General features: G+C 40.0%; 1 protein-coding gene across 1 annotated transcript in view; it reads right to left on the bottom strand.

Annotated features, from left to right (window-relative positions):
• Window positions 1-19,710, bottom strand: part of LRFN2 (leucine rich repeat and fibronectin type III domain containing 2) — a 38,801-nt gene extending 19,091 nt beyond the window's left edge. Inside the window, exon 1 of the mRNA XM_085309915.1 lies at window positions 18,338-19,710. Coding sequence (XP_085166041.1) covers window positions 18,338-19,710 — 1,373 coding nt within the window. The remainder of the gene's footprint in view (window positions 1-18,337) is intronic.
• Window positions 19,711-26,549: the final 6,839 nt, after the last annotated feature.

Genomic DNA, 26,549 nt, shown 5'->3' with positions numbered 1-26,549 from the left:
TGAAATTGAAGGGGATGTATCAGGTAAAGTGGAAGACTAAGACATTAAATATGTAAGAGGAAGGAGAAGTCACTTCTGGTGTGCCCAGACATAGGTCATTTATTTTGTAGCTAGTCACTTAAAGTGTACCCGTGGCTGTGACATAATTCTATGTGCTATTACTATATTAAAAGACACATTGAAATAACATTTAGAAGCTTCAGCTGAGGGCCACAGGCCCACATAAACACAGAACAACATAAAACCAGTGTCTTTGCTTTTAGAATGTGAGTTAAAAAGTTTCTGAAGTAATATTCAGTTCTAAGGTGTCTCTATCATCATTTTGATCATCATGAAGTCTGTGCAGGGATGTCAGTGTTACTCAGCCCAAGGGTTTTGTGCAGTAGATTTTTAATACTTTCATGATAAGGCATTTTCAAAGTTTTTGCTTCCTAGATAAAATAAAGACGACCTTTATGCTTTACTTTTCTCCATTCAAGGTGAACAGCAGCTCTGTGATCTACTGACAATGCCACACGATACCTACTGAGGAAAGGACATCCTGTGGCTGTCAGTGATTAATAGTTATATTTCATTCTCCCCTGAGCCATAACTCACTCAAAGCTTCACCATTTGAGAATGATAGAACTTCCCTGGAACAGATAAATCCATAAATCCTCCCCAGCCACCAAAAAATTGCCAACTCTCTAGGAATTTCTTCACAAGTCAGGCTATATTTTTCAYGTTAATATGTGCATGCAACAGAAGGGGGAGGGGAACTGGTCACTGAGAAGAAAAATCATAGAGGTAGTTTAAGGTTATGGTTACTTTCCACACACTGTTCACTATTGTTCACTTTGCAGGAAGAAAATGTCAGACAGGTGGATATCATATATTGTTTGCAGTACCTGCATCTGCCAGAATAACTTCATTTGCGATTGCACTGGAAGTACATTCTAAAGTCTAGGACTTCTCTCCAAAGCATTCWTATAAAAATATCACCAAGTAGCCTTCAAATGCACTGCCTGCAGGAACAGTGTACCAGTCAYATCATTCAGTTACATCTACTGACTTTAGCTACCAAAAGTTTTATTCTTGATAGCTCTGTAGAACAACAGACAATGTTGTAGACAATGGGATTGTGTTTAGGCTAATCTATCATCTATAAATGGCCACTATGCTCCAGTTACAGAGTACTTATTGCAGGAGACTTGACAGCCATAAGCATACTAGCAGAGYTGGGGGGAAAGGCAGCAGAAAGATCTGCGTGGTCTCTGTCTTCTGCATGGATAGCAAAAAGACAGGGCTCTTCAAAGGGAGAAGCAGAAACCTGAATGATACTCCAATTCAGACTCCATCCTTAGAGGCATTTGTCCCCTATTCYTTTTGAAGACTGAAGTAAAGAGGGACTGGCTTCCTCATTCAGCCACTAAAAGGTCCATCTTCCCAGCTAGCCAAAGCTAGAAATTCACTGATGCTGAGATGAAGAGTCCTGTCTCCTGCCTGGCTGCACCTGGAGCTGGCCCTGCTGCTCCCGGCCACAGGGGCTGTGGCAAGTCAGGCTCACAGATCTGACTGAAATGTGACCCCAAAGATGGTGAAGAACAGCTGTCACCACACTGTTACAGTGTGCTGGAGCTGGCGAGGGAAGACAAAGGTGAGAGGAGGAAGGGTAGTCCTCCTTCGGCTGGTAAGTAGTCTTAGATCAATATAAGCTGACTGTTCAATCACAGTCTAAATTGGATGCTGAAGTCAGGTGGTACAATTACCTCTCTTGGGGAGCCAGGCAGTGAGTCTGTGTGGACTGTCAGCCACAAACAATATTTTTGTAAATAAAACAGAAGGCATGTAAAATTACCAAAATGCTAAGTGTAGAAACCCTCTGTAATAYGCTGTAAAGTTCTGCTTTGTAGTTCACAGTATAACTTTTCTGGACTCATAACAGAAAAATCTCCTGTAGGTCTCAGGAGCTGTAGTTAATTTGAACAAACATTTAAACCAAAACTAAGTAGTTTTACTTGTATATTTTGTTTTTTAAAAAGTGCTCACAGATTCAAGAAACAAAAATCTAACTTTTTCAATCATTCAATATCAAAATTTTTTTACTGTTCACTTTTCAGTGAAAACCTGTAAAAAATAATAGAATAAGACATTATTTCTTAAATACTTTCTTTAATTGTTGTAAAATATTGCTTTATATTTTGGATAGAGAAGATTTATAATTTTATAGGAATTTTAGGTGTGGCCTAATTTAGCAATGACCTAATTAAGAAAAGCTTGAATACTGCTTTGAGTACTTTCTCCAAAGTTTTGGTGCTTATCCAAATCTGTCTGAACATCAGTGAAATCTCTGTAGCTTCTGAGGATGCAAAAGAGAACTGGAAATCACTGAAAAAGTCCRTTCTGTTTCTATCCTTGGCCCACTCTATAGCAAGTGAAAGTGCCTCATGTTATTCCAGTGCTGGAGCAGAGCAAGTACCGAATTCTTAGAGAATTAATAGTTAACCCATCCTTGAAAGCAATGCTGGATTTCTTATCTCTAGGTCCTTATAGCAGGTTGCTTCCACTTTTTGATTATCTTAACTGTATTTGCCATTACATTGATGACAGATAAACCAGGACCATTCCACTCAGACCAACAAACCATGTGCTAAGTATATATTCGTCTGTCAGTGTTCCGTAAAATAATGGCATAAAGGACATCTGGAAATACTGAGGTCAGAAGAGAAAGCAAGGATAAGCTTGCCAGTCAAATCATAAAACGTGATCCCAAATGATTTATCTAACATACACATCTCGAACAAAAGAGATCTGCACAGAAATATCAGAAGTCATACCTGCCATAATTAAACTAATTAGCAAAAAAGCTCACAAAACTTCCAACTTGATTACACTGAATAGCAAGAAACCTGAGGACAYCTCAATCCAGTCATAAACCTCATTACACTAAAAGTGGAAAAAGGGGATTCAACCCTGATAAAGAATCTGTTGTAGCTAAAATCCGTAGGAAAATGAAATGAAAAAGAATAGAGATTGCATTAATCAAAGTTACATTCAGTTTATATTTGAGAAAGGGAAAGAAGGGGGGTAAGATAAAGAATTTTTATTTCTAGTTCCCAGGTTGACTCCTCTGCCTTCATGTACCCTTTCTTTGTGTCATATGTATGACCCTTTTCATACTGTAGTTTCCATTTTCATTCTTCTCTCTTTAGCAAAGTGTTGTGCAGCTCTGTGCCTTTATGAATTTTCATTAAGAGAACATGTAAGAGACAGCACCCTAGATAAATAGCATGTATGTCACCTGGTTAGTAATGTAGCCATGCAAAGGAAAAGTACAACATCCTGTGCACCCAAAATCGGCCCAAGCATCTGGAGAAGGGGCTTTGCCTGTCATCTATATGCAAAATTTAGTAGAAGGCTGCAGCTGGGATGGGACAAGTGTGGAATTTATTGCTAGTGTCAGACAGTGATTGAAAAATGTGACAGCTTCCAGGGCATGAATTGTAGCAGGAGATCTTAGGCTCCCTGAGCTGTAGTGCAGCGCTTCAGCATAATGCAGAGCTGTTTGATTTCTGTCCAGCAGAGGGATTCATTACTCGCACCAAATCATCCTGTTGCTGCGTTAACTTGTGTAAAGTGCACAAGTATTTTGCATGAGCTCAATGTCTCTTGGTCTTTCAAAACTCTTATGAGGACTAGCATTAGATATATCTCACAAAACTATGGTATTCTGAGAGCAAAGTTATTCAAAAGAAACATTGTGTTAAAATTGGGGTTCTGCTAGATCCAAGTTTTTCTTATCTTCTGTCAGGAAAAATGAAAATGAAAGCTACAGTTGTGGGCATTCACACCACTCTTCCTCTCCCTGGCACCTGATAGGTAACCTGGGTCTGGACTTCACTCTGCTCCTCCACCACTGCTCTGCTCCTTTCCCTTTCCTTCACAGACAGCCTCCCTTTCTCATTGTGCACCCTGAATCTTCCTTGTACCATAGTACCATTGCCTTGCCATTGAGGGCGTTGAAAGGAGGGAGAATATGTCGGGCTGGGAAGTGTCCTGTGGTCAAGGGAGAGAGCAAATTGAATATGACAAATTTAGGAAGCTCTGCTTCCAGAAGAACAGCCCCCTGGGGGCATGATGCATGGTGGAGATAGAGCTATCACGCTTGAGGCTCTAACATCCACAAAGAGATTGATAGCAACATTTCCATGTTTCCAAATGAATTTTCATTTTTATTTTTTTTTCCCCATAAGCAAACAAAACAACTGTTATGGAGAGTTTTCATCCTGGTTCTTGACAGAAACAGATGTCGCAATATTGGAATTTCCCATGGGACAGATATTCCAGGGTTTGTTCCATTTTAGCAGAAGCAGAAAATAAAGCTGAGCTGATATATGGTTCTCTTCTTCATAGGTTTTGCAGAGACGAGTGCCTGGAGGGTGTTCTAGACAGAAGTTGCACACTGCCACTGTGATTGTGAGACCAGATAGTATTAATTTTTTTAATTAGTTTTTAAATCTGTTCATTTATTCAATGTGAGGAAAATTAATTACTTTGTGCTTCTGTCCCATYACATGACAGATAGGTTTGCTTTGGGTAAATTGAGGCACCAGCTTCAAAATTTCCATAAGAAAACATCTTCCATTTAGTAACCAGTAAATATAACTTGCTTTGAAAAGCTGCCTAGAGGCCTTTTGAATATATATCTCCATGTTGCCAACAAGCTTAATCAAGGTTACACAAAAGAGAGGAAATGGCAGAAGCCGGGAAAAAAAGTTCTGATTTGAAGGTTCTTGCTGATCACATCCTCAAGGACTTTCTCTGAGTAGAAGGATTGTCTCTGCTTCTATGGTTAGACTCTGTTTGCTTCCCTGTGAACATGGAGTGCTTCTGAAATGAAATCACATAAAGAGGGGTAGACAACAAGTTTCAACCCGGTACAGACTTACATGGCTTCGCTAACTCATGGACATGATGCTCTGCAAACACATTAATTCAGTCTTAAATGGAGAGGGAAGGGGGCCAGTAAATTTTCAGGAAGATCCAATCTCTCCAGTGATCCAATTACGACTACCAAAGCTAGAAATTTTTCAGGAGAGGGCAGATAGACCAGAGTTGACCAGTCTTCCTGACTCAACTGTATATACCTGAGAGCTACAAGATACTTACCAGACATTTCCGAAGGCTAATCAGGTTGGGAGGCAGGAGATGGTTAAGATTCCCYGCAAAGAACCCCTTTACCTTACTGAAAGATAGATGGGCTAGGCACACATCTGGCTCCCAGGGTGACGTGGCAATGCTCACTTCTTCCCGTATGCCACTACAGGATTACCTAGAAGAACCCTRTGTGTCACCACAACCTGACTGCTGGTCTCGGGACCTAATCCTGCTATGGCAGTGACTCCCAAACTATTTCTGAGCACCATGCAGCTATAAGGTCACAGCTTGGTCACTCCGAGCAAAATTGTGATTCTGGCCATGCTCATATTAAATACAAGATCCCAGACATTTTAACAACCCCCTGAATTTCTCACTGTGACCTAGACACAGCTGAGGAGAGACTAGAAAGAATGAAGAAGAAAATTATACAAGCCCAAATGGGCACACTGGTAGTGAAAAAGGAAAGCAGCCTTACTAAGATTTTGCCCATTATAACCTGCAATAGTTGAACAATGTCAAGTGATCTTGAATAGATAGTTATAGAATAGTAATGAATATGGGAGTATGGTTAGCAATCATCGCTACAAGGTGATATGGATTTTGAAAAGAATTTATAGGCCTTTGTGTCAGGTAGGCATCACTAAAAAAAAAAAAGGTTACAATTCCACACGTTACAGCAACAGAAACCTTAGTGTTATATGTACTAATCAGGCCAAGGAACAACTCTCCTTGCCTAGTTCTCTGTATTCTTCCTTATATTTTTCAACTTTTTCAAGGAAGCCCAGGTATACAATGAGGGCATATCTTTGATTCCATTCATCTGTAACCTCTAGCTCAGGCACCACTCAGTGATAAGCTGAATCTTTGTCTACAGTAGGGCTAGCAATAGGAGTAAGATTTATATACTGATGAACTAATGTTGCTCAGGAAAAGGGAAATATTTTTGTTTAGAGATGCAATGGAAAAATCCCCAAAGCTTTGCAATTTCTAGATAAAATATATCTTTTAAAGATGTTAATATGAAAGTTCTAATCACTCTTTTGAAAGAAAACTGTATTATCATTATTATTCTTTACTCTGTAGCCAAAATATCAACGAGCTTTTGCAGGAAGTTTTGTGTCACTGTGCTACACTCAGGAGTATTCCACCTCTGCCCTCCAGAGTGCTGTTCCTTTCACTCTACTCGGATAACTAACACATTCGTAAACCCCAGTAAAACCGGTTATAAACACCTGTGCTGCCACATAATGGAATACGCAGAAAAATCTAGGAAAAAACGAAACAAACAGAAGCTGCTTAAGACCAACTAAATAAAAGGATTTACTCTGAAAAATACTCCAGCTCTAGCATAATTAGCTAATTAAACCACAGCCAATATAATTATCTACTATGAGAGAGCCTAGATGGGGAAAACAAAGTGAAAAGGTGAAACAAACAACAATATTATGTTTCAGCAGAAACAAAAATAAAAGCTAAACCCTCAGACACTTCCATTAGTCAGAGTTTGTATAGCACAAGTTCTACCCGCTTCTTAATCCCACTCCAGTCTGGTGTCATATGAAGGTGCAGTTCTGAGCACCTGAAAAGGGACTGTTATATTCCCTCAGGCTTTTGGTGGTACTCTTCACAGGCACGAGTCCTGCTCCCAGTGTTTATCCCATCATTCTTTCCCCTTGCAAACACTCTTTCATTTCCAAAGGAGTTGAGTGTCATCCCCTGAGAAATAAAATAGAATTTAAACTATTAGACATATATATAGCCTTGTGTCTTTGATGTGCCTCATCTCCCTAAGCAAATTGCATAGTTGTCAAGTTTCTACTTCAAGTACTTCCAGGTCATTCATGCAGAGAGATCACAACATCACTATGCCATTGAGAATGCAAGGGAGTTGTTGTCCCATTCTGCTGCTGCCCTCCGCTTAGCCAGCAGCCTGGGTAACAGCAGCCTCCCAAGCCGGCATAAGGCAGGAGATGCTCAGGGTCCATTGACAGTGACCATTCCTCCTTTCGTCTGCTCACAGAGCAGGGGCACTGTCAACATAGTGCCCAAAACAACAACCAGAGGAGGCTGCAAGGAACAAAGGATGGAGGAGTGCTGCTACTGCAGCACTACTGAACACCTAGCTCTCTTCTAGGTACAAAAGGGAAAGGACACAGCGAGGCAGATGATTGGTTTCAATCCAGCTACCTTCACTCCTCTTCCTCTCTCCCATGCCTTCTCAAGCCATGACCCTCTGTGCAAAGGGAGGGAAGAGCAGACACTGAGCTCATGACTTGTCCTGGCCCCAGAATACCCAACCTGCAATTCTGCCTGTACATACTCTGATTAGCAAGATTCAAACTCACTTGAATGCTACTGTCCCAACTTTGAAGTGCAAAGTCCTGGGAGGTTCAGAGCACTGCAATCACTGCGATGTATCTTTCTTATTCTGCAACAGGCTTCAGGAGAAGAGAAGCAGGCTTCCCCCTCCTGCCCAGCACCAGCAGAAGGACTGATTCATCAAGCCTGACTCTTTGAGGCAATCTGCCAGACGATAGAACTGCTGGTGGGGTGCCTCTGGGCTGTCATCTGCCCATATGTCTATTGGGCAGCTAGTGCCTGTGCAATCCCAGCTCTAAGAAGAATTCAGAGCAGGGTTTGGAATATCTGTATTTGAACTGGTTCCATAATCCAAATTGATTAAACAAATAAATATATAACAATAATAAGAAGAAAGGTTTTGGGTTGAGCAAACAGCTCTTTTACTTGTTTTCTTGTCAAAATGAAATAAATTGTGAGGTAATACATTACAAAATTTAAATCTAGGCAAATTCAAAATAACGCAGGAGAAAGGGGAGGGAGGACAGATGGGCAAATTCAGCACAAATTCACACATAGTGCTAGCTGACTCAAACTGCTCATCTGTGCAAATAAACTAAACTGTAAAGCAGGAACGATTGAGCAGAGAAGGGGTTATGGTACAGCCTTACTGAGTTGCATATAGGAATGCTCATRCTACCCTAACTCACAGCTGTAACCCTTACTGGATAAAAGCTCTTTCCTGTCTGAGTATCCCAGGCTAAGTATTTCTCTCTCTTGTCTAGTGCCCTGGGTAGCCAAGTTTGTTGTCATAGCACACAAGTGCTTCCACTCTGCAAAGCTCTCAGTGAAAGGCTGAAGCCAATTCCCATTTCCCTTCTGGGCACTTCTCCTGGAGTGGACTTTGTGAGATTCTTGTCAAATGCTCTGGAACTAGCGTAATCACACTGCGACTCTAATGACATCAGTTGGGTTCTTAAAATAGGGTAGAATTTGCCCGCTGTCTAGACTGCTTTTTCTCCATCTCTAAAAATTGGAGCATTTCAGTTTAAAAATGGGCATTTCTCAATTGCATTATACTCTAAAGGTTTCTTTAGATGTCAATACCAGACTGTTATCCTCAATTAGGATTGGAAGCCTTTGTGCTTGGCCCTGTTACAGATTATTCTCCCCTGTACTACCCTTTTATTAGACTGTAAAACATGATACATTTGGGGGGAAAGGGTAACATGACAATAGAATAACCTATATCATGTTTTCAAAGATACACATTACCTCACATTTTCTTTCTTAACCATTGAAACTTCAAGCTACATTTTGACTGTACCTTTTTAAGAATAAAAAAAGAATAAATGACTCCCTTGTAGTACAAACCTTCATTGAAGACCTACAACTACTCAGAACATTAGATGGAATATGAACCTGATTTCTAGACTGCCTCAAGTTTTAATCTTCTCAACTTGTATGAAATCCTCCCTCATTCTTCCCTGATCAGAGCATTAGCACAAAGGCTACTTGACAGAGCTATCTTAATTAAGCCCTAGAATAGGTTTAAATGAGAAACAAATGTTGCACTCACCTTGTACTCATCATTTGAAAGAATTTTTCCTCACTCAGAGTGCATATATTTTRCTCAGAAAGTCTGCTTATTATAGGCAATTGTGGAAATAACCAGGCTTATAAAAACTAAAGACTTATTATACCATTTAATTGGTCTAGTGTACTCTTTGTTTTTCCAGTGCTGTATCTATTCCAGTTGCAAACTTTTCAAATGATGAATTTTAAGTTATTTCTCCAAGGAAACAAACTGTATCAATGCTATTGTATGTTAAGGTTAACTAGCACAATCTCTGTACAGAAAGGCATTGTCTTTCTGTAATAATCTGAACATACAAACTGAAAGTCTGATATGCAAGCATGAGAGTGTACCAGGAAATTTAGAACAAGGAGTTATACAGGTGAGTCTGCAACAGTGGCAGTAAATTAAGGCACTTGGCTTCGGCTGTTTGTAACTGTGGGCTATTCTCTCCCTCCCCTCCTCTCCCTGCCCTTGTTATTTCTGGGCAGTTGTAGACTCAAGAGCAAAAGGAGATACACTCTGTGTATCCCCTAAGTTGATCAGATGCAAGCTGCTTCCATCTGGACTGTCGTATTAGGCAGATGTTCAACATTATAAGCTAGTAAGTGCTGAAGATACCTGGTCAGGTAGGTATAGGCTGAGGATGCTTGATGGCATGTCCCTCAGCACTAAAGGGTACCAGCTCACTGAGGAAAGGCATGTCTCTTACTGAGGTTTGTCTGGAGGCTATTACTATAAGGATTTGATAAGGTCCTGTAGTTAATTATACCTAAGACAGGGAGGATTGCTCCTTGGCTAATAGGCAGCCTTCTGCTGGCTGGCAGCTACCATTTAGTGTTTTGATTTGTGTGGGAAATGTTGTGTCCGCTCACAGCAAAGCTCACCTGTACTACAAGTGGCATTTTCTGTCAATTATTGGTAGTGAAACAAAGCAAACAACAAGACACTGCTCCTCTTTTTCTCCTTTTGAAAGACAGATTAAAGTCAAAATACTGCTTTTTGTTAGCTTGGAAGCCTTTCCTCACTTGTAGGGTCAGTGTTCCCCTCTTGGAGATAAGATGGCATCACAGGGCAGTGAGTCTAACCACTCAGCTCTGAATGAACTCATTTCCAAACCGTTCCTTGCGGGCAGAGGGTAGGGGACAAAATCTTGTCTGTGGCAGTACTCTCACCATGGGCTTAGTCTGAAAGTATTTGGTGATAGTCAACAAGTCTCTCAGAAACAAGCATTTCTGAACATCATTCAAGAACATAATACTTGGGCTACTTTCTCATTGTCACAGTGGCAATGAAGATGCTTCTGATCCTATTTGTTTTCACTCTTTGCTGTGTTTCCTGTCCTTGTAAATCTTCTCTTTTGTATAGAGCAGCTCTACACACTCTCCTACAGTTTTATTTTCATTATTCCTTTGTGAGCTTCACAGAAAGCTAAGAAATCCCCATCATCATCAGACTGCTCTGTTTTCACTGCATCTTTTTTCCATTCTGRGGTAGAAGATGTGAGGAATAAAGCAAATACCTGTGATAGTCTTATGAATGCTGTATATCTTTATGTCTCTCTCATGGGTTTGATAAGTATTCCTACTCAAAAAGTTACGCATAAGATCTTACATGAGCCCACAAACAATGCCATCAGCCAGAATTCAACTGATCAGTGCCTGAGACACAATAAAGGGAATCTGCTGCAGAAAGAGCAGCTGAAGCCTTCTCTGAAGGAGTACATCCCCCAGATTGATCATTTTTAGCTGCCCTCCTCCAAGTCCTTAGGATCTTGGAAATCTAAAAGAAAGACATCTTTGAAAGGGTTAAAAAGGCTTCCTGTGATTTAAGAGGGGAGTTGCATAAGGTTCTGGGTCAGACAGTCCAGGACGCAGGAGCTGTCAAGGCACCCTGCCTCACCTAGCCCAGTGCCTGAAGCCTGCATGTAAGTGAATGGGAACAGAGTTGAGCAAAACAATCTCAACCGGGAAAGGCAAATTTTAGGAATATAATATGCTTTCAAGCTTGTTATTTATTTATTTATTATTATTATTTTTATCTTTCACCTGTGGATAAAAAATAAATCATCCTCTCCTTTGAGCAGGTWGTGTTCTGCTACTGCTTTTACTAGTGGGTCACCAGTCTTGAAGGAGATTTCTTAATCTGACTGGCTAGAGATTACCTGGGCTTTTTGTGCCCCAGTTAAAATGTAGGGTGAAATGAGGAGAGGGAGGAAGTTCACAGGTGTAGATTTAGAAGGGCCAGGGAGTAATTGCCAGAACCTGTCATCACTGATACTTTTTCCATGATGAATAAATTGACCTAGGTATTTGTAGCTGTGGTCCAAGTCCAGGAAGGAATTAGAGTGGTCAATCTCTGGCATCACCTGAAGAAGCAAAACTCTGACATCAAGAAGAGCATCTTGCATGCTTAAATGAAACTCACATAGAGAGAGCATGGAGAAAATCAAGCCTTGTGGTTTGCACTGTTGGCTCCTCTGAGGAGAAGCCACATTTCCAATGTATGGGTACATGTTGCCTCTTACAATGAAACCTCTAACCAAGACTGGCACTATTGGAGGTGTCTTCCCCACTTCAAGCAGATTTGTTACACATAGTTAACAAAAGTAACAGCACTGAGAAAGCTGTGTTTTCCCTAAATAATGATGTTAAGAGGGGAAATTATCACCTTTGAAATGTGATGAAGGACTTTATTAGAAATGCTCTAAAAGCTACTACAGGACTACTCCCAGCTGTGATTCTGTAGGCAGTGTTGTTTCTTCAACTGGTTTACTAAATTAACTAGAGCAAACCCTCCTTTGTCCTCCATTTACCTCTCTAGAGAATAATGATAAGCCCAAAATACAAGGTTTTCAGGCCAAACCAAAGCCCATAAGAACCAATGGTGGTTACTGTCTTCATTTCTGTGGGGTTTAAGTCAAGCTTTCAGCAAGCATTTAATTAGTTAGCATTTGTAACTATCAACAGTAACTATTATTGCTTTACATGACTCTGAATGACATAAGAGGTTGTTACTATTAACCAGTCAGAATTTGGCAATATTTTTTGCCCAGAGCAGCACATGAACTGCTATAAATTTGTCCTATATTTAAAATAGGAAAGATAGTGGCAACTGTGCAGCTGTGTGCTGGCTTGTTAATATTCATGAATGGTATGAACTTGAATATGTTAAAAATTTTCATTTAGACATCAAAATGTTGACTCACCTGGAGATTAATCAAAATCTTATTTCAGTAGTTCATTTCGGCATCAAATGTATAACTCTCTATTGCAATGACAGGCGGGGACAGCTCCTGGCATTTGGGTTCAGAGCAGCTAACAGAGGGGATGTGACAGATGTTATGGGCAGGCATTAGCTCATCCTGAATTCCCCTCAAGTRAGAATACTGAGCCTTTGATGAGCTAAATAAATAATTAGCAGCAGAGATAACACAGGAATATAGCTGTCTTACACTGGAAACTGATTCTGATTCCATTTCCACCTGTGTAACATCTCAAACTGTGGTGGGGTTATTTCTGAGAAACATGACAGCTGTTGAGATAAGAATCAGGCTCTTTGCCTTTATATTTGGCTCCTGAGGCACTGCTCAGGGGTAGAGCTGTAACATACAGACTCTCCATATACCTCACTAAATGTTATTAGACAGTTGTTAAACTTTAAAGGAAAAGGGAATGCTGCCAAACCAGAGAGAGTGCTGTCCTGTCAGTCCTTGTGTCTTGGAGTTTTCCTTCCTCTTCTCTGCTCATTTCCGAAGGGCATTCCCGCAGCGGTAGCATGTGCAGTCCAGCGGTGACTGTTGTGTAGGAAGCAGTAATGTGGGAAGCTGTTGTGTGGGAAGCTGCTGCTCATGTATGCTCACATACTTCTCATGCACTCACCTAAGTCACCTAAAGGTAACTTTCTCCTGTAGAGTTAAATGGCCACTTAGTATTTTGTCTTTCTGTAGTGATTATCAAGCAAGAAAATAGTGGTTTAGGCAGTGTTTRCATGGTTGGTGTCTGCTCGTGATGGACTGGACTGCTTCTGACCAATGGATTTCATATCAGCTGCTGTATGAGCATAACATGATGCTGACAGTTTGTCACAACAATCTGGGACCACTTTAGTAACAATCTGAAACTATAAGTCTTTTTTTTTTAATCTTGGCTAATTGCATATATTCACTTCATCATCTGGCAATACATGTAATTTTTGCCATTTCCACTGTATTTTCTTTTCTGTTTCTCAAAGGCTTCCTCTACAAGCACAAAGAAAACAACAAGAAAAAAAAAAGGCAAAACAAAGCAAATAAAAAGCCTCCCCCATACTTCTTCTGGAAAGAGAAAAAGAAAAGACTGATAAGAAAATTAGTTCAGCTGAAACAAACAAAATCCTCAGTCCCAGAATATATGCTTTTTTGAAGCAGCTTCTTCATTATGTCTAAAGCCCTTCAGCAAGTCTGCCCACACTGAGGATCCTCTAGAAGCAAAAGCATTCTATTGCTACAAACCAGTTTCAGGTGACCTCAAGTACCAAACGTCCAACTCAGACTTTCTCCTGTCCTGCTTATAGGAATTTTGCTTCTATTCAGGAATGTGACTTCACAATTTTATATTTATACAGTTGCTATCTCAACCTGTCAAACATAAATGATTAATTCATGATGATTAAAGTTTTCATATCAAAGTCTTTTCTACTAATGGTTGTTTTATCTAGTGTTTAAATATAAAAGCGCTTTCACCAAATCAAGGCTTGCATACTGGATATAATGTAATTGCTCAGCTTCACCTATTGAGGCTGAGGAGTGGGTTTCACACCAGTCATGATCCACAGAAGACAGTTTATTACTAACAAAGTTTGAGACAGGAATGGAAACGAAAAAAAGTAGAAGAATCTGTTCTCTATATCATGAGTGTAGATGTTCAAGCCTTTCAGAATAAATTAATCTTCTGTCCTTTCTAAAATCATCAAAGCTATCTATCTCCAACAAGAGAAAGTAAGAGAAAATGATGTGATCATGTTTTACTACAGCATCAAACTATTGAGATTATTTGCTCTGAATGGACAGGACAGGGCTTCCCCTGATCACAGTCTTTAGTTGGCAGATCTCCACACAAGAAGCTTTTGTTACAAGAAGCATTAGCAATCTAGACAGTGGTATCCCTCTCCGAGGCACAGGCATGGACCCAGCCTGGCGTTCATTGCGGTGCTGCTGCTGGGGAGCACAGCTTCACACATCTCAGATATTTTTAAGATTTCAGCACCTTTGTCACAAAGTATTTCTTACTGGCAGGCAACTGAACAGAAGAATGGTTAGGAATGTTTATCCCACCCTGATGTTAAAGTTCAAACTCAGTTAATTACATCCTACCTTGTAAAAAGTATCTGTAAGTGTGTATTTTATTCTTCTTCCAAAAGATGCTATTGCACTGTCACCTGACTGCCAAACTGCAGCTAATAYTTGACTGAGAGGTGACTGTATAGCAGTGGCTGGTGATCTCTGTTCTGCCGATCTGTAAAGCACTGGCAGTGAAAGAAGCTGCATAAATCATTATTATGTTGTTTAAGTAATCAAATCCGTAGCACCATTGTTTAAATAGGCTGGAGATGTGGAGTCATTTATTCATATTTTAATGCCTAAACTGCCTGCTACATAAAATATATATTGAAAAAATAAGCTTTCAGAAATATATAAAATGCATTTTTTGCAGTGCTGAATTTATAAGCTAGGGAGATTGCAGTGCTACAGTAAYTCTTAATTTGTAGAGTTGTTTTTTTATCACCCTTAGGAAGAAATACTGCAAAATAAAACAGGTCTAAATCTCTCATAAATCTAGTGGCTGCATCATATTTCAGATGCACATTTTTAAGTGGCTCYGTCATTGTTTTAATTCAAAATACAGCCAGTAGGCTCAGTGTGACCGGGAAAGTTCTACAGACCACCTTCCATTTTTATTCATCTTCTGAAATTGTGGTGGATTTCTGTACTACAGAAATACCTGATGGCCAAAACTGAGATTCAGTCCCACATCATGCRGGGCGCTCTACCCATAAGAAAGTCTCTGTTCCCAGATGGTTTCCTTGAATTTAAACATTGCAGTTAAGTAATGCTCCATCTTAATCACTCGTGGCTACCGCGGTTACTGCATACCACACCATGACTTCAGAGGAACGGGCTCCCTATCCATTTACATGGGCTCCTGTTTCCATTGTATTTTCTCACGCGTTTATCCCTGAGGCGAGGCAGCGCTGTCACCCCCACGTTACGCATGGGAAACCAAGGCCCCGCAAGATGAAAACCCTTCCCTTTGTGTCTCCTCCTGCACCTTCTCCTGTGCCCCAAACGTGCCCATGCAGCTCTTTCACACCACCTACAGCTCATGCAAGAAGAATCCCATAACTGGAATGGAAGCAGGAATGGGCCTGCTGTCCTACATAATGATCAGGAGACACATGATTACCAAAAGGATGTGTGTAGAGGGGAGGAAGGACTGCTGTTTTCACACTTTGACCATGAGTACAATGTTCATGAAAAAAAGTTGAGGAAAGAACACAGCAAATTTTTGTCTTTTCTGCGTACAACATTTCTTACAGGCAAGGCAGGATGTGCCTCAGTCCTGACATACGTATGTCAGGATTTAACTTATACTAAGTGCCCATCATTTTAGTAGCTAAGCAGTATCCCAGCCCATTTAGCACATACACAGCATTTCATAGAGCAAAGCACTGTAAAAAATTGTGTTCCCTTAGGTTTTTCTACATGCTCATTGCTGTGACATGCATCTGACCAATTAAAGCAAAACAGCTTTAGTTAATTAACTCTAAGGGACTGAGTGGTTCCCTGGCTGAAAGTCATAAAGAGCCAGATTTGATGCATGCAAGTGCCACTGATTAACTTCAGATATTGGACAATTCACTTCATCTTCCTGTGCTTCACTTTTCCCTGGTGCAAAATGTGGGGAAATAAAATTTGTGTTCTTTTGTGAAGTGCTTTTGAGAGCTGTGAATGAAATGAGCTACACATCGTCAATGAATCCTCACAAAGTGCCTATGGGAAATTTATGTAAACAGCACTGTCCTCACTGTATTTCTGGAAAATAAGACACCACTAAGTGAAGTAATGTGCCCAAAGCCTCACTGGGAGAGGCTGAGGGTACAGGATAAGAATTTRGGGTTGCTTGAGACCTTGACTGGCACTTATTCTTCCAGATGAGCATGGCAAATCAGCATCTTCCTGCCTCTCATTTCTGCTAACAGCATCTAGTTTTCACCTCTTCTGCTGCTACATTATATGTCATCTCTTTTTTGTTGCTTATTTACCCTGACCATCCTAMCCTCAGTAAACAGGATCGCTTCCAACACCTGACAGCCTGCACAAGTTTCTATGTTCAGTTGCAGGGATATTGTTGTTCATGGGGCCAAATTCAGTATATGGTGTTATATGACTATTGAGACCCTTCAAAATATTTTTCTTCAGACTTATACTAGGCTCAAGATAGCAAATAATGTTGAGTTTTTGCTAAGAGCTTTGCCACAGGAAAAACTGGCACTAGCATATTTTCATTAACCCTATTCCTAATATTCTAACATTACTTAGTTTTATCTTATTCTTTCATTTTACTAGACTCCACAAAATTGCAAGTTCCAAGGCTAATATACCACTTCTACAGTTCATTAGCCAGAGCAARGCAAATAATTTCCACCTGTTAATTGAATTATTTCAACATATTTTTATAATTAAGCAAAGGAAATGAACAGTACTGAATTTCCTCAAATTTTTTTCAGTATTTGAGTAAATATCCTTTAAAAAAAATCTTTATACTTGCTTATCAATACTTCTACTTTTTGCAAAGAATGTCAAAGTTTGGAGTAGCTAAATAAATCACTTGATTATTTCTGCTCTTCAACTGACTGAGGTACAAGTATTTCTGGCACAAAATTTTGGCCATGTCAACTTAATATTCAGTTCTGAAAACAAATTTAAAATTCAATTTCACTTTATGAGAAAGGTGAGTGAAAAATGTCAAATGAGCATTTACCATGTCTTCTTTTGACTTTTTCCGCATACTGAAAACCACAATAAGGTAAAGAAGAAAATAGGAATGCCTGTCCTGGGCAAGGGAGGGTGACTAGTGTGATTTGCAACTGCATCAGCTCTCACTGCAGGCAGTAGGGGAAGGGTACAGTAGTTTGCAGGCCAACAGATAGTAACCACAACCCTACCATAGAAAACTATGGACTGTGTTTTGGCCAGGATTTCATGCTCAAAGTGGAATTAAAATGTAAATCCCAGAAGTCCTCCATCAGATTCATTTCTTCTTTACTGGGTTYAGGTTGCTTGCAACATATTTGTGTGTTCGTTCTAATCTTACCTGAGATTCTGACTTCTGCTGGTAGCTCATGTRTATCCAAAGGCAGACTTTAGTTCACTATGTCAGTATTGCTATCTGTGCAATAAGAAGGCAGGAAGGGGTGGTTTCTAGAGATTCGTTTTTAGCATAGTGCATCAATCATTTTTCCAAGAAAGAAGGAAAAAGCAATAACACTATATTTTCCTCTTCTGTTAAGCAGTTTCCTACTTATTTTTAATTCCTAAAATTTATTACTTCTTTCTTTTTCATGACTTAGGTTCATTGCAGAATGTTTTACATCAACAAAAGTCAAAAGACTTGTAGGACTGGGGGAGCATAATGAACTTTCAGAGCTTGCTTTTGAAATTATCTGTCTCTTCTTGCATTTAATATGATATAAGACATTAAATGCTCCAATGTTGTCAGCAATTACAGTTGTGTAAAGTCGATGTTAGCGAAGTAAGAAACAAGCTCTTTCATGTAAGTGAAAGATGTCTTACTAACAACCTTGATTCTTGAACCACCGAATAATTAGAGCCAGTGTTATGGATAGACWGCACAAACTTCTCCCACACTACTTCTCTCAGTAACATGATTCAATCTACACTACAGGAGCAGGGCATGGTAACTTCTAACTTCTAAACTGTCAAATTTTGCTTACTTTGTCAAGCTTAGTAAAGGAGGGTATCAACTACAGTAGTAACTTTCTTCTAAATGGGAAATGTTAACAAAAACAAGTGATGTTAGAGAATGAATACTGCACATATTTATAAYATATGACTTGAAATGGACAGAAAAGTGATGGACAGACCAACATCAACTGGTAGACYGATAGATTTTAAAAAAAAATTATCGGACAACTGTAATTTTTTACTCAAAAAGTAAAAAAAAAATCAGTTCAAATTCAAATCAATGATGAAAAATAAAAGACCTCACATCCTATTTTACTCTCTCTGCCATTATCAGAGGACAAACCAGCCATTGCGTTTACCTGTAGATCAGGACTTCATCATCCGAGCAATTATATTGCAGCTGATACATTTTTACCCGGGGAGCTGACTTGCTCACTGTCCACTTGACCAAAGCTGAGGTAGTCGTCACATCCGACACCAAGACAGCCCTTTCTGGTGGACCTTTTGTTTCCCCTCGATTAGACTTGCTGGAGCTGGTGATGTCTGAGAGCCTGGATTTCGGTGGGGCTGCTCGGCCTGTGCCATTGCTAAGATGAGGGAGCTGAACAATTGAGAGCTCAATCGTTGCGGTCGACTCTCCAGCAGCATTGGCTGCTATGCATGTGAAAGTCCCATAATCCTTGGACGTGGTGATGAGGATATCTAGGGTGCCATTGTCGTAGACAGCTGTCCTTGAAGAATTCCCAATGAGACGGTCATCAGGGGCTACCCAGTGAATGACTGGGGTGGGATCTCCAATGGCTTTGCATTTCAGTGTGGCAGTTTGCCCTTCTAAAACCAGCAACTTGTGAGTGTGTTGGGTAATAAGAGGTGGCTCACAAACAAATTCTTCTTCCCGTACATACCAGAAGTACCTTCCCTTTAGACCTGGAGGTGAGGCACAAGTTTCCATATCATCATCTCTGTCAAGTCGCCTTAACCACAGTAGCTCGCAGTTGCAGTGCAGCGGATTGCCCCCAAAGCTGAGAGACAAAGGTGGYGAAAATGGGGTAACAGCTAATGGAATTACTTGAGACCTGGCAAATATAGGATCAGGGGGGAGCTTCTGAAGTCTGTTGGATGTTAAATCCAGTCGGGCCAATTTCTGAAGATCTGCAAATGTCCCCTCTGTAATATAATCTATCAGGTTATGATCCAAACTGAGCTGGTGCAAGTTTATCATCTTCCTGATAGATTCCCAGGGAATGCTGCGGAGATTATTRTAGGAAAGGTCTAAGTCTTCCAATGTCATCAAGAAGTCCTCAAAGGCTTCATCAGAGATGCTGCTTAGCTGGTTGTTGTTTAAAATCAAGTGCTGAAGGTTAATTAAGCCTCTCAAAATATCCTCTCCAATGTCAGGCAGCCTGTTGCTGTCCAAATGTAAAGACCGAAGGCTCTCCAAGTCAGTGAAGGAGTAGGGCTGTATGTAGCTGATGGTGTTTCTGGACAAAGTGAGGTCAACAAGTCCGGACATATTGGCAAAGTCCTGTCGGCTGATATTGATAATAAAATTGCCCCCAAGACGGAGTTCAACAGTCCTTCGGTCTATGTCTAGTGGTACAAATAGGAGACCCTTAGAGGGACACAAAGTCCCCAGTGACTCAGACAGATTCTGACAAACACAGTATTTAGGACAAGCGTTGACCGTGACAGCCATTCCAAACACCAGGATGCTGCAAAGCAATTTTTCCATGGTAAATCACGCAACAGTACCTGCAGGAAATGAAAAGAGTTACAAAGAATATTAGCAGTTATGTTTAGCTWCCATTCCTGTTTGATTTACCTGACATCTACCTACAGAGAGACTTCCCAGTCCATCCTCTCAGGAGTTATATCTAAAGTATCCATCATTCCGGGATGGGAAGATTAAATGTTATAGCAACATTTCCCCACATAATRGATTTCTGTCTTAAAAAAATGTGATTTTGGTTCCAGATCTGAATGAGATAGGAATTCTTAGCATTTATGCCTGGTAATAGGTGCTTGTAACTACCTATTCTCTAGTTACCATTTTATAATTTTACATTGGTTATTTGGAAGAAGACACATCCTACCATCAGAGTGCATGGCTTACTAACCCTGCAAGATTTCATTTGGAGTAATRGCTGCCTCTTTGAGGGTAAAAGCTGTCTTATAGTAATTACATATTGCTGCATAATACTGTAGAATTAATCTTAGGGTTGAAAGAGCTGATTTAATGGATAAAAATAACTGTATATTTATCCTTCAGTAATGTGCTTGGTAATGACCRTGTAATTATTTGACCAGTCCTGGGGCAAGACAGTTCATTTGCCACCCATGATAAAACTCATGAGAAACAGTGTAGGAAACAGAAATCACTTGCACAATCATCACCTGGATTCATGCTGCACTCAAGAAAGATGACAAATGGAAAGATGTAAAGTTAACATTGTCTAGCTCCCAACAGAAGAGATGTAGGGGAAACCTGTGCTGCTTTTGGCTTCCAGCAAACCTTCCAACACCCTCTTGCTCTCATAGTGCAGTCTTTCTTCTTGTAGTGACAGCTGAGCTCTCTTCCACATCCACTAGCCTCTGTCTTATCCTGCCCATCTCCCTTTGCCCCAATACCATGTGTTTTTCTCAGCTCTCACATGTTTTTCCAGCTTGAGCTGTAAGGGGTGTGTCTTTGGAGAATAAATAAAGTATATTTATAGGGTGATTCAGAGGGTCAACTGTGCCTGGAAGAACTAGCAGCCCTGCTTCAGGGGTGGGACCATCCTCTCACACAGTTTTWCTGGCCTTCCTCCTAGCCATGTAAGACACAGGTAAACTGCTTACTTCCCGTCTGTATCTTGCCTAGGCCTTTCTATCAAGGAGGGCTGAGGAACTGCAGATCATTCATCTCTACCCCTTGCTCTCTCTCTGAGGMAAGAGACAGACAGACAAGGAGCTATAACTTTGGGAGGTATCTCTCAGACTTTTCTGCCAAGATGGAGTGGTTTACTCTCTATTCCCYTTACCTGTAGCAGTAGCTGCAGACACAATTCAGGCTGTAATTTCTGGCACAACTATTTAACTCTATTTAACCTGCATCGTTCCTGCCACATAACTTTGCATCACTGTTCTCGAAGCTTAGCATGCATCATGTCCCTTCTCAGTCACACAGGTGCTCATATGCTTGGTGTTTTTTGGCAGTACTGTTTCAAGAGCAGTCATTTCACAAGGAGAAATGAAACATCCTTGTGCTTCATCTGTTCCCCTTACAGTTAACTCTTCCAAGATGCCAGTGCTRGGTTTCCTGAGGATAAGGTCCAGAGGACAGCTCTTAGTGTGCATGTACAATAGCTCTCCGTGCCCCCAGAGCCTGCTACCATTTCTGCTGAGTAACTGTTATCCATCTGCTACACTATCTGTTGTGAAGGAGCTTGTAATGCAGTCCTCGTGCTAAGATGTGAGGTTGCAGTAAAGTAGGTGGTAGAGAATCATTTTCATCTAAATTAGTTCTGGAGGATGTTACTGCTGTACATATGATAGGATAATACACAATATCTTATAAATAGCTCCAATAATTAGCACTATGAAGCCATTCAAACTTAACAAAYATATGACATAAGAAACACATTTCATGAAAAAGTTATCATGCAATTATTTACACTTCAGCACATGGCTGAAGTGACAGTTGCTCAGATGTTTTATAATAATTAAAAAATAGATAAAGGTTAGTTACTAATCCCCCAGTAACATATACAAAACGCAAAACAAAATCTGTCATCTTAATAAATGCTTTGTAACTTTTTATACAGGGCTTGCTCCAACTCTCTGTAAAGTAATAAAAACTAGGGCCTCTATGTTTGGGGCTCTGGCCCAAAGGTGGCAGGTTCCTCTTGTGCATAAGGTAGTTTTGTACCCTCTCTATAAAATATGTAATACAACTGAGAAAGAAGGCGTTATAGAAGTGCAAGATGTTGATTACTGAACTATGTATAGTATGTTTTTATGGCAATTTTTTCTGAACATTGAGATGCTAGTAATTATATAACATTACTGTTTTATAGGAGAAGAAAGGATGGAAGTATCTGTGTTTGCTGAACTCTTTAAACGGATGACGGTTTTTTAAAAGGATGGCTTGAGAAGAGTGATCTTACCTTAAATAGTAAGAAAAAGCCTACTGGATAAAATATTTGGTGATTAGCAACTGTTATTGACGCAAATCTGTGGCATASTTAGCAAAGTGCTATAAATATCCCTTACATTATTATCAATTGATAGTTTACTAACAGGCAATTGGCTTTTTGAATCTTAATTACATTTGTGTTCTGCAGCTTTAATTTAGTATATTACTCTACCAGCTGAAATGATAAACAAAAAGCAGTTAAAAAGGGGGAGAAATAGATATAGTTAATTAGTAATAAGCCCTTCATAGCTTCTCCCTCATCTAAATTCCCACCCTCTAAATATCTATTCAAAAATGTGAATGCACACTTAGGAGAGCAATGTCTCCTTTAAGTGTCCCAATTCTCTAACCACATTTTTTCCGGATGCTGTTAAATATCACAGTGCTTTGGGGAGACAGTTGACTCTAAGCATCAGTGAAAAGCATTTGTAAAAAAAAATGGGGGGAGGAACAGAAGTTAATTACAGAAAATAGGCACTGCAGCACAGAGAGGAGGCTGTGAAGCAGGAGATCTAAATGGCAAAGTAAGCCCTGATGGGGAAACCATCTGTGGATGGCTTGAAAGCTCGTCATCTGCCTCTGTGCGCTTGCCTGTGTGTGTGAAGAAGGCACAGAGAGAGCGCTATGTGCAGAACAGAYCAGTAACATCTTTAGTAGGATGGAAATATAATGGCAGCTGTCATTCTGATCACTGAATTTATGTGGAAGTATTAATGTAAATATTATTTCTCTACTGTGGAAATTTCCAGCCATTGTGATCTGTTGCCAGCATCGGTATTTCAAGCTTCTGAGCCTGGTACTGTAACTTGCTTTACTACATAGTCAGTTCACTACACAGCAACATCAYAGAGCTGAAGCAAACCCAAGAAGCTACAAATAGGACAGTGGAGAGAAGAGAGGTGGGCAGGGGGCTTTAAGGAGAGAACATTTGAGGCTTTCATAGAGGAGCTGTTTTTCTTTTTTCACCCAAGAGGAAAACAAAATATCTAGACCATAGATAACTTAAATTTTCTGCAGTCTGGGCACTTAAATTAGTATCTGCTAGAATCCTTCCCACAAAGTCCTGATAATTGCTAGTTTCAGAGGCAATAGGTGTACAATAAGAATTGTTATGTTTTCAATTCTGGTAACTTTCGTATAAGGCAGGAAAAGTGCCAAGTTTAGGCTCTGGTTTTGCTGACCAATTTTCTCACCTCCTTCCCAAATCTCTTGTGATCTGCAGTGCCAAGCATTTTACAGGCTGTTAATGGTAGCCTTGCAATGAGCTCACTATTTTGATTTACATTTRAAAGATATCTATCAGCCAGCTAAAGTAGATTTCTCACAGCAAGTCAGTAAATCTGGCAGAGTTCCTGTCTCAGCCCAAGATGAAAAATAGCCTCTTTAGTCCTCTTATAACATGGATTGGTATGAATTAATATGAGCAAGAGTCGTAAACTCCAGTGTTTTGTATTTAAATTTTGCTCATAAAGATACAACTTCTAAGATTTGGCATCTCATTTTAGGAATGTCTCAGAGGCATTTTTTAATTCTATGTTCATTGAGCTTTGCATATAAATTCCAATAACCTTTGCCTATTACGGCACCGAGTACAAGGTAACTGTCAGACAAATAAAGTATGGCTGCAGTATACTGACTGGAAAAAAAAATAGAGGGATGGATAGCAGCTCCTGTTGTACTATCTCCTAGTGGTCTGGGACCTAACGTCTAGCGATTCCGTGGATGAATTCAGATACTTTTCTACAGCTTTACTGGTGCTGAGAGAGAGCTGGTGATGTGGTTTTCTAGGAGCTACCCTTTCACCTTTCCTTAACCTTTTCTTATCTCTGTTTTCACTGGAACTCTGTGACTGCAAAATCTGCTCCATAGCTGCAAGGCTTGAAGGACTGCAGCAATGGAAGGAGTTGCATGGATATTCTCTGATGTAGTTTAATCTGCAGCATGTAGAAGGAGATGGGGTAATGTCAGGACAAAGATTTCTTCTTAACCCTTGCATTGCCAGAAACTGCGTGTGGAAACTTAGGTAAGTCACATGTACCCTGATCCATACAGGTAGTTTATGCCTAACTCACAGGATTACTATGTCAGTAAGGAATGTAAATGTGTCTGTGCATTTGGATCTCTGTCTTCAATGCTGCAGACATAACTCAAGTTCTGTGTTAAGCCATTGCCAGTTTTGTAAGCATCTTTTGTAAGACTGCTTAGATGTTTAAAGTCAAGTAGGTACCTAAGTGCTTACAATGTTATGGCTTCAAAGGCTCAAATCCCCATCTCCAAAATGAGAATACTTAACTCTACTTTTGTTTAGCTTTTCTCTTTTGTGTTCGCGTAGGTTTGTGCATTCCTTGGGAATTAGGCTGCTTACCATCATGCATACATATAGAAAGGGCAACTTAGACGTTAGGTAGACCTTTTCAGGAACCGATACTAGTGAAAATAATGAATAGCATTAATATGTGAAGTGCTTTTTCTTAAGTGCTTTCTCTCTCCAGCCATTTTACATTTTATAAATCATGGAGTGGGGGACATTTACAAACATATACTTCTCCAGGTATTTCTGACTGTCTTTACTAAGCTCCACACACATTAATTTGACTAATATTGTTTCCATTGTAACAGAAAAAAAGGAAATTCCAACTGAAACTGAATTTAAAATGTAACAAACAAAATGAGCTCTGTTGTGCATGGGTTGAATTACGACAAATTTATTGCCCTTCGTACAACTTGTTCCTCAGCACTGCAGGCATAGCAAGGTTGCAACAATACATATTTTACTACCTCAATAGCATCATGGAATTCATTTATGCATTTTATTCCATTTGAGTTCTGTTCTCTTGTTTTCACCTTTCCCAGCAGCTGGAAGTCCTAGCTGCTCCGTGTTCTCCAGGTCTGGAGCCATTCCTTGCTTGGAAGTCTTTATGCAGAGCTATGCTAAAGAGGTGTATGCCAAATTAAATTAGCTCCTAGGATAGTATGAAATGTAAGAATATTTCTAACTGCAGTGTTTAAAGCACTGGCTTTTGTTCGATCCGGAATAGAGGTAAGGAGAAACCATAAAAAGCAATTTTCAAGAGGGCTTACTCTGTGAAGACTGATTTAATCCATTCAAAAGATCCCTGAGGAAATAACCCAGTATTTTCTTAGGTGGGACTGCCTTACACAGGAAGATGTTTTTCTCTTTCAGGCTTTCATTGCCAGAACTTGTGTGTATTTGTGCGCATTTTTTGGGAGGCTTGGTTTCAGCATGGGAGGGGCTTGACTCTTTTTTTTCATAACTCTTTCCTGATTTTTGCCTGCCCCTAGTCATCTCCTCCCCTTTCCCCYTTTTTTCTTAGAGTACTAAAACTTCACCAAATTCCTTTAACATCCCCTAGACTAAAACAATGCATTTACCAAAAGCCAAAATTATCAATGTAGGTAATAAAGTGCCGGGATGGGTCAGATGGAATTCAGTTACAAACTGAGCATTCCTGCAGCACCAGGCTACGAGCTTGGTAGAACATGTTTTTACACACTGCAAACCTCTATTCACTGCAGGATTTTCGTAGGAGAAGGTGTGACCTCACAGCAGCTTTTCTGCTGGAATACAGGACTGTAACACTAATGATACCTGGCAGGGGAGTCTCACAGTTTTAATGCAGATAAATGGTTTCTTCCTTTCATGTCTCCCAGTCTACTGAGGCATCACATTTTTACCATGGAAAGCAGCACTTTCCATATACCCTAAAAGAACAAATCCATTTGCTAATGTTCTAGCACAATTAAGCCTTGTAATTAGTCACCTTTTCACATTTCAGGTTACTTAGGCAAAAAAAAAAAAGAACCCTAGGTGCTCCTGTGAAGGATTAAAGTCTGTAATACTTGAAAGACAGTAGTAACCCCAACTCTTATCAAACCTATTTCAGGGTAAGTAACACAAGAACCGAGTTTTACTTACACGTAGTTAAGTAACTACTAAATGCTGCATAGGTGACTTCACCTATGGTGGAACAAATTCTCTTCCTGGAGTCACTTTATTGTGATGTACAAACAGTACCTGGAAATCATTTTGAGTGCTAATGTAAAAGTGTATATATGTGCTCGTATGTGTGCGTGAGGATTTTAGTGTTTCACCGTGGTTTTGATACAGGAGAATCATAAAATATTTGTTGTTTCTCTGCAAAAGATATGGACTCCTGGCTGCTGCTGGGCTTGTATGTCTAGCTGCTTTAGTGATCCTACAGCCCTTACCTCTCCAGTTCAGCAAAGGAACTTAAAGAGGACAAGAGGCACAAGCCCATGAGGTCCTACCTCACTTTCACTAGCACTTTACTGAAGTGGAGACATCATTTAAAGCCATTTGTTTTTGAGAAACGTGCAAAATTACTCAAGCTTTTGAGATTCTTTTTTTCTAAAAA

Source organism: Rhea americana, unplaced genomic scaffold (genome assembly GCF_003343005.1).
Source record: "Rhea americana isolate MKP2758 unplaced genomic scaffold, rheAme1 scaffold_307, whole genome shotgun sequence".
Lineage (NCBI taxonomy): Eukaryota > Metazoa > Chordata > Aves > Rheiformes > Rheidae > Rhea > Rhea americana.
The sequence above is the reverse complement of the archived record's forward strand: the minus strand, read 5'-3'. Positions and strand labels throughout refer to the sequence as shown.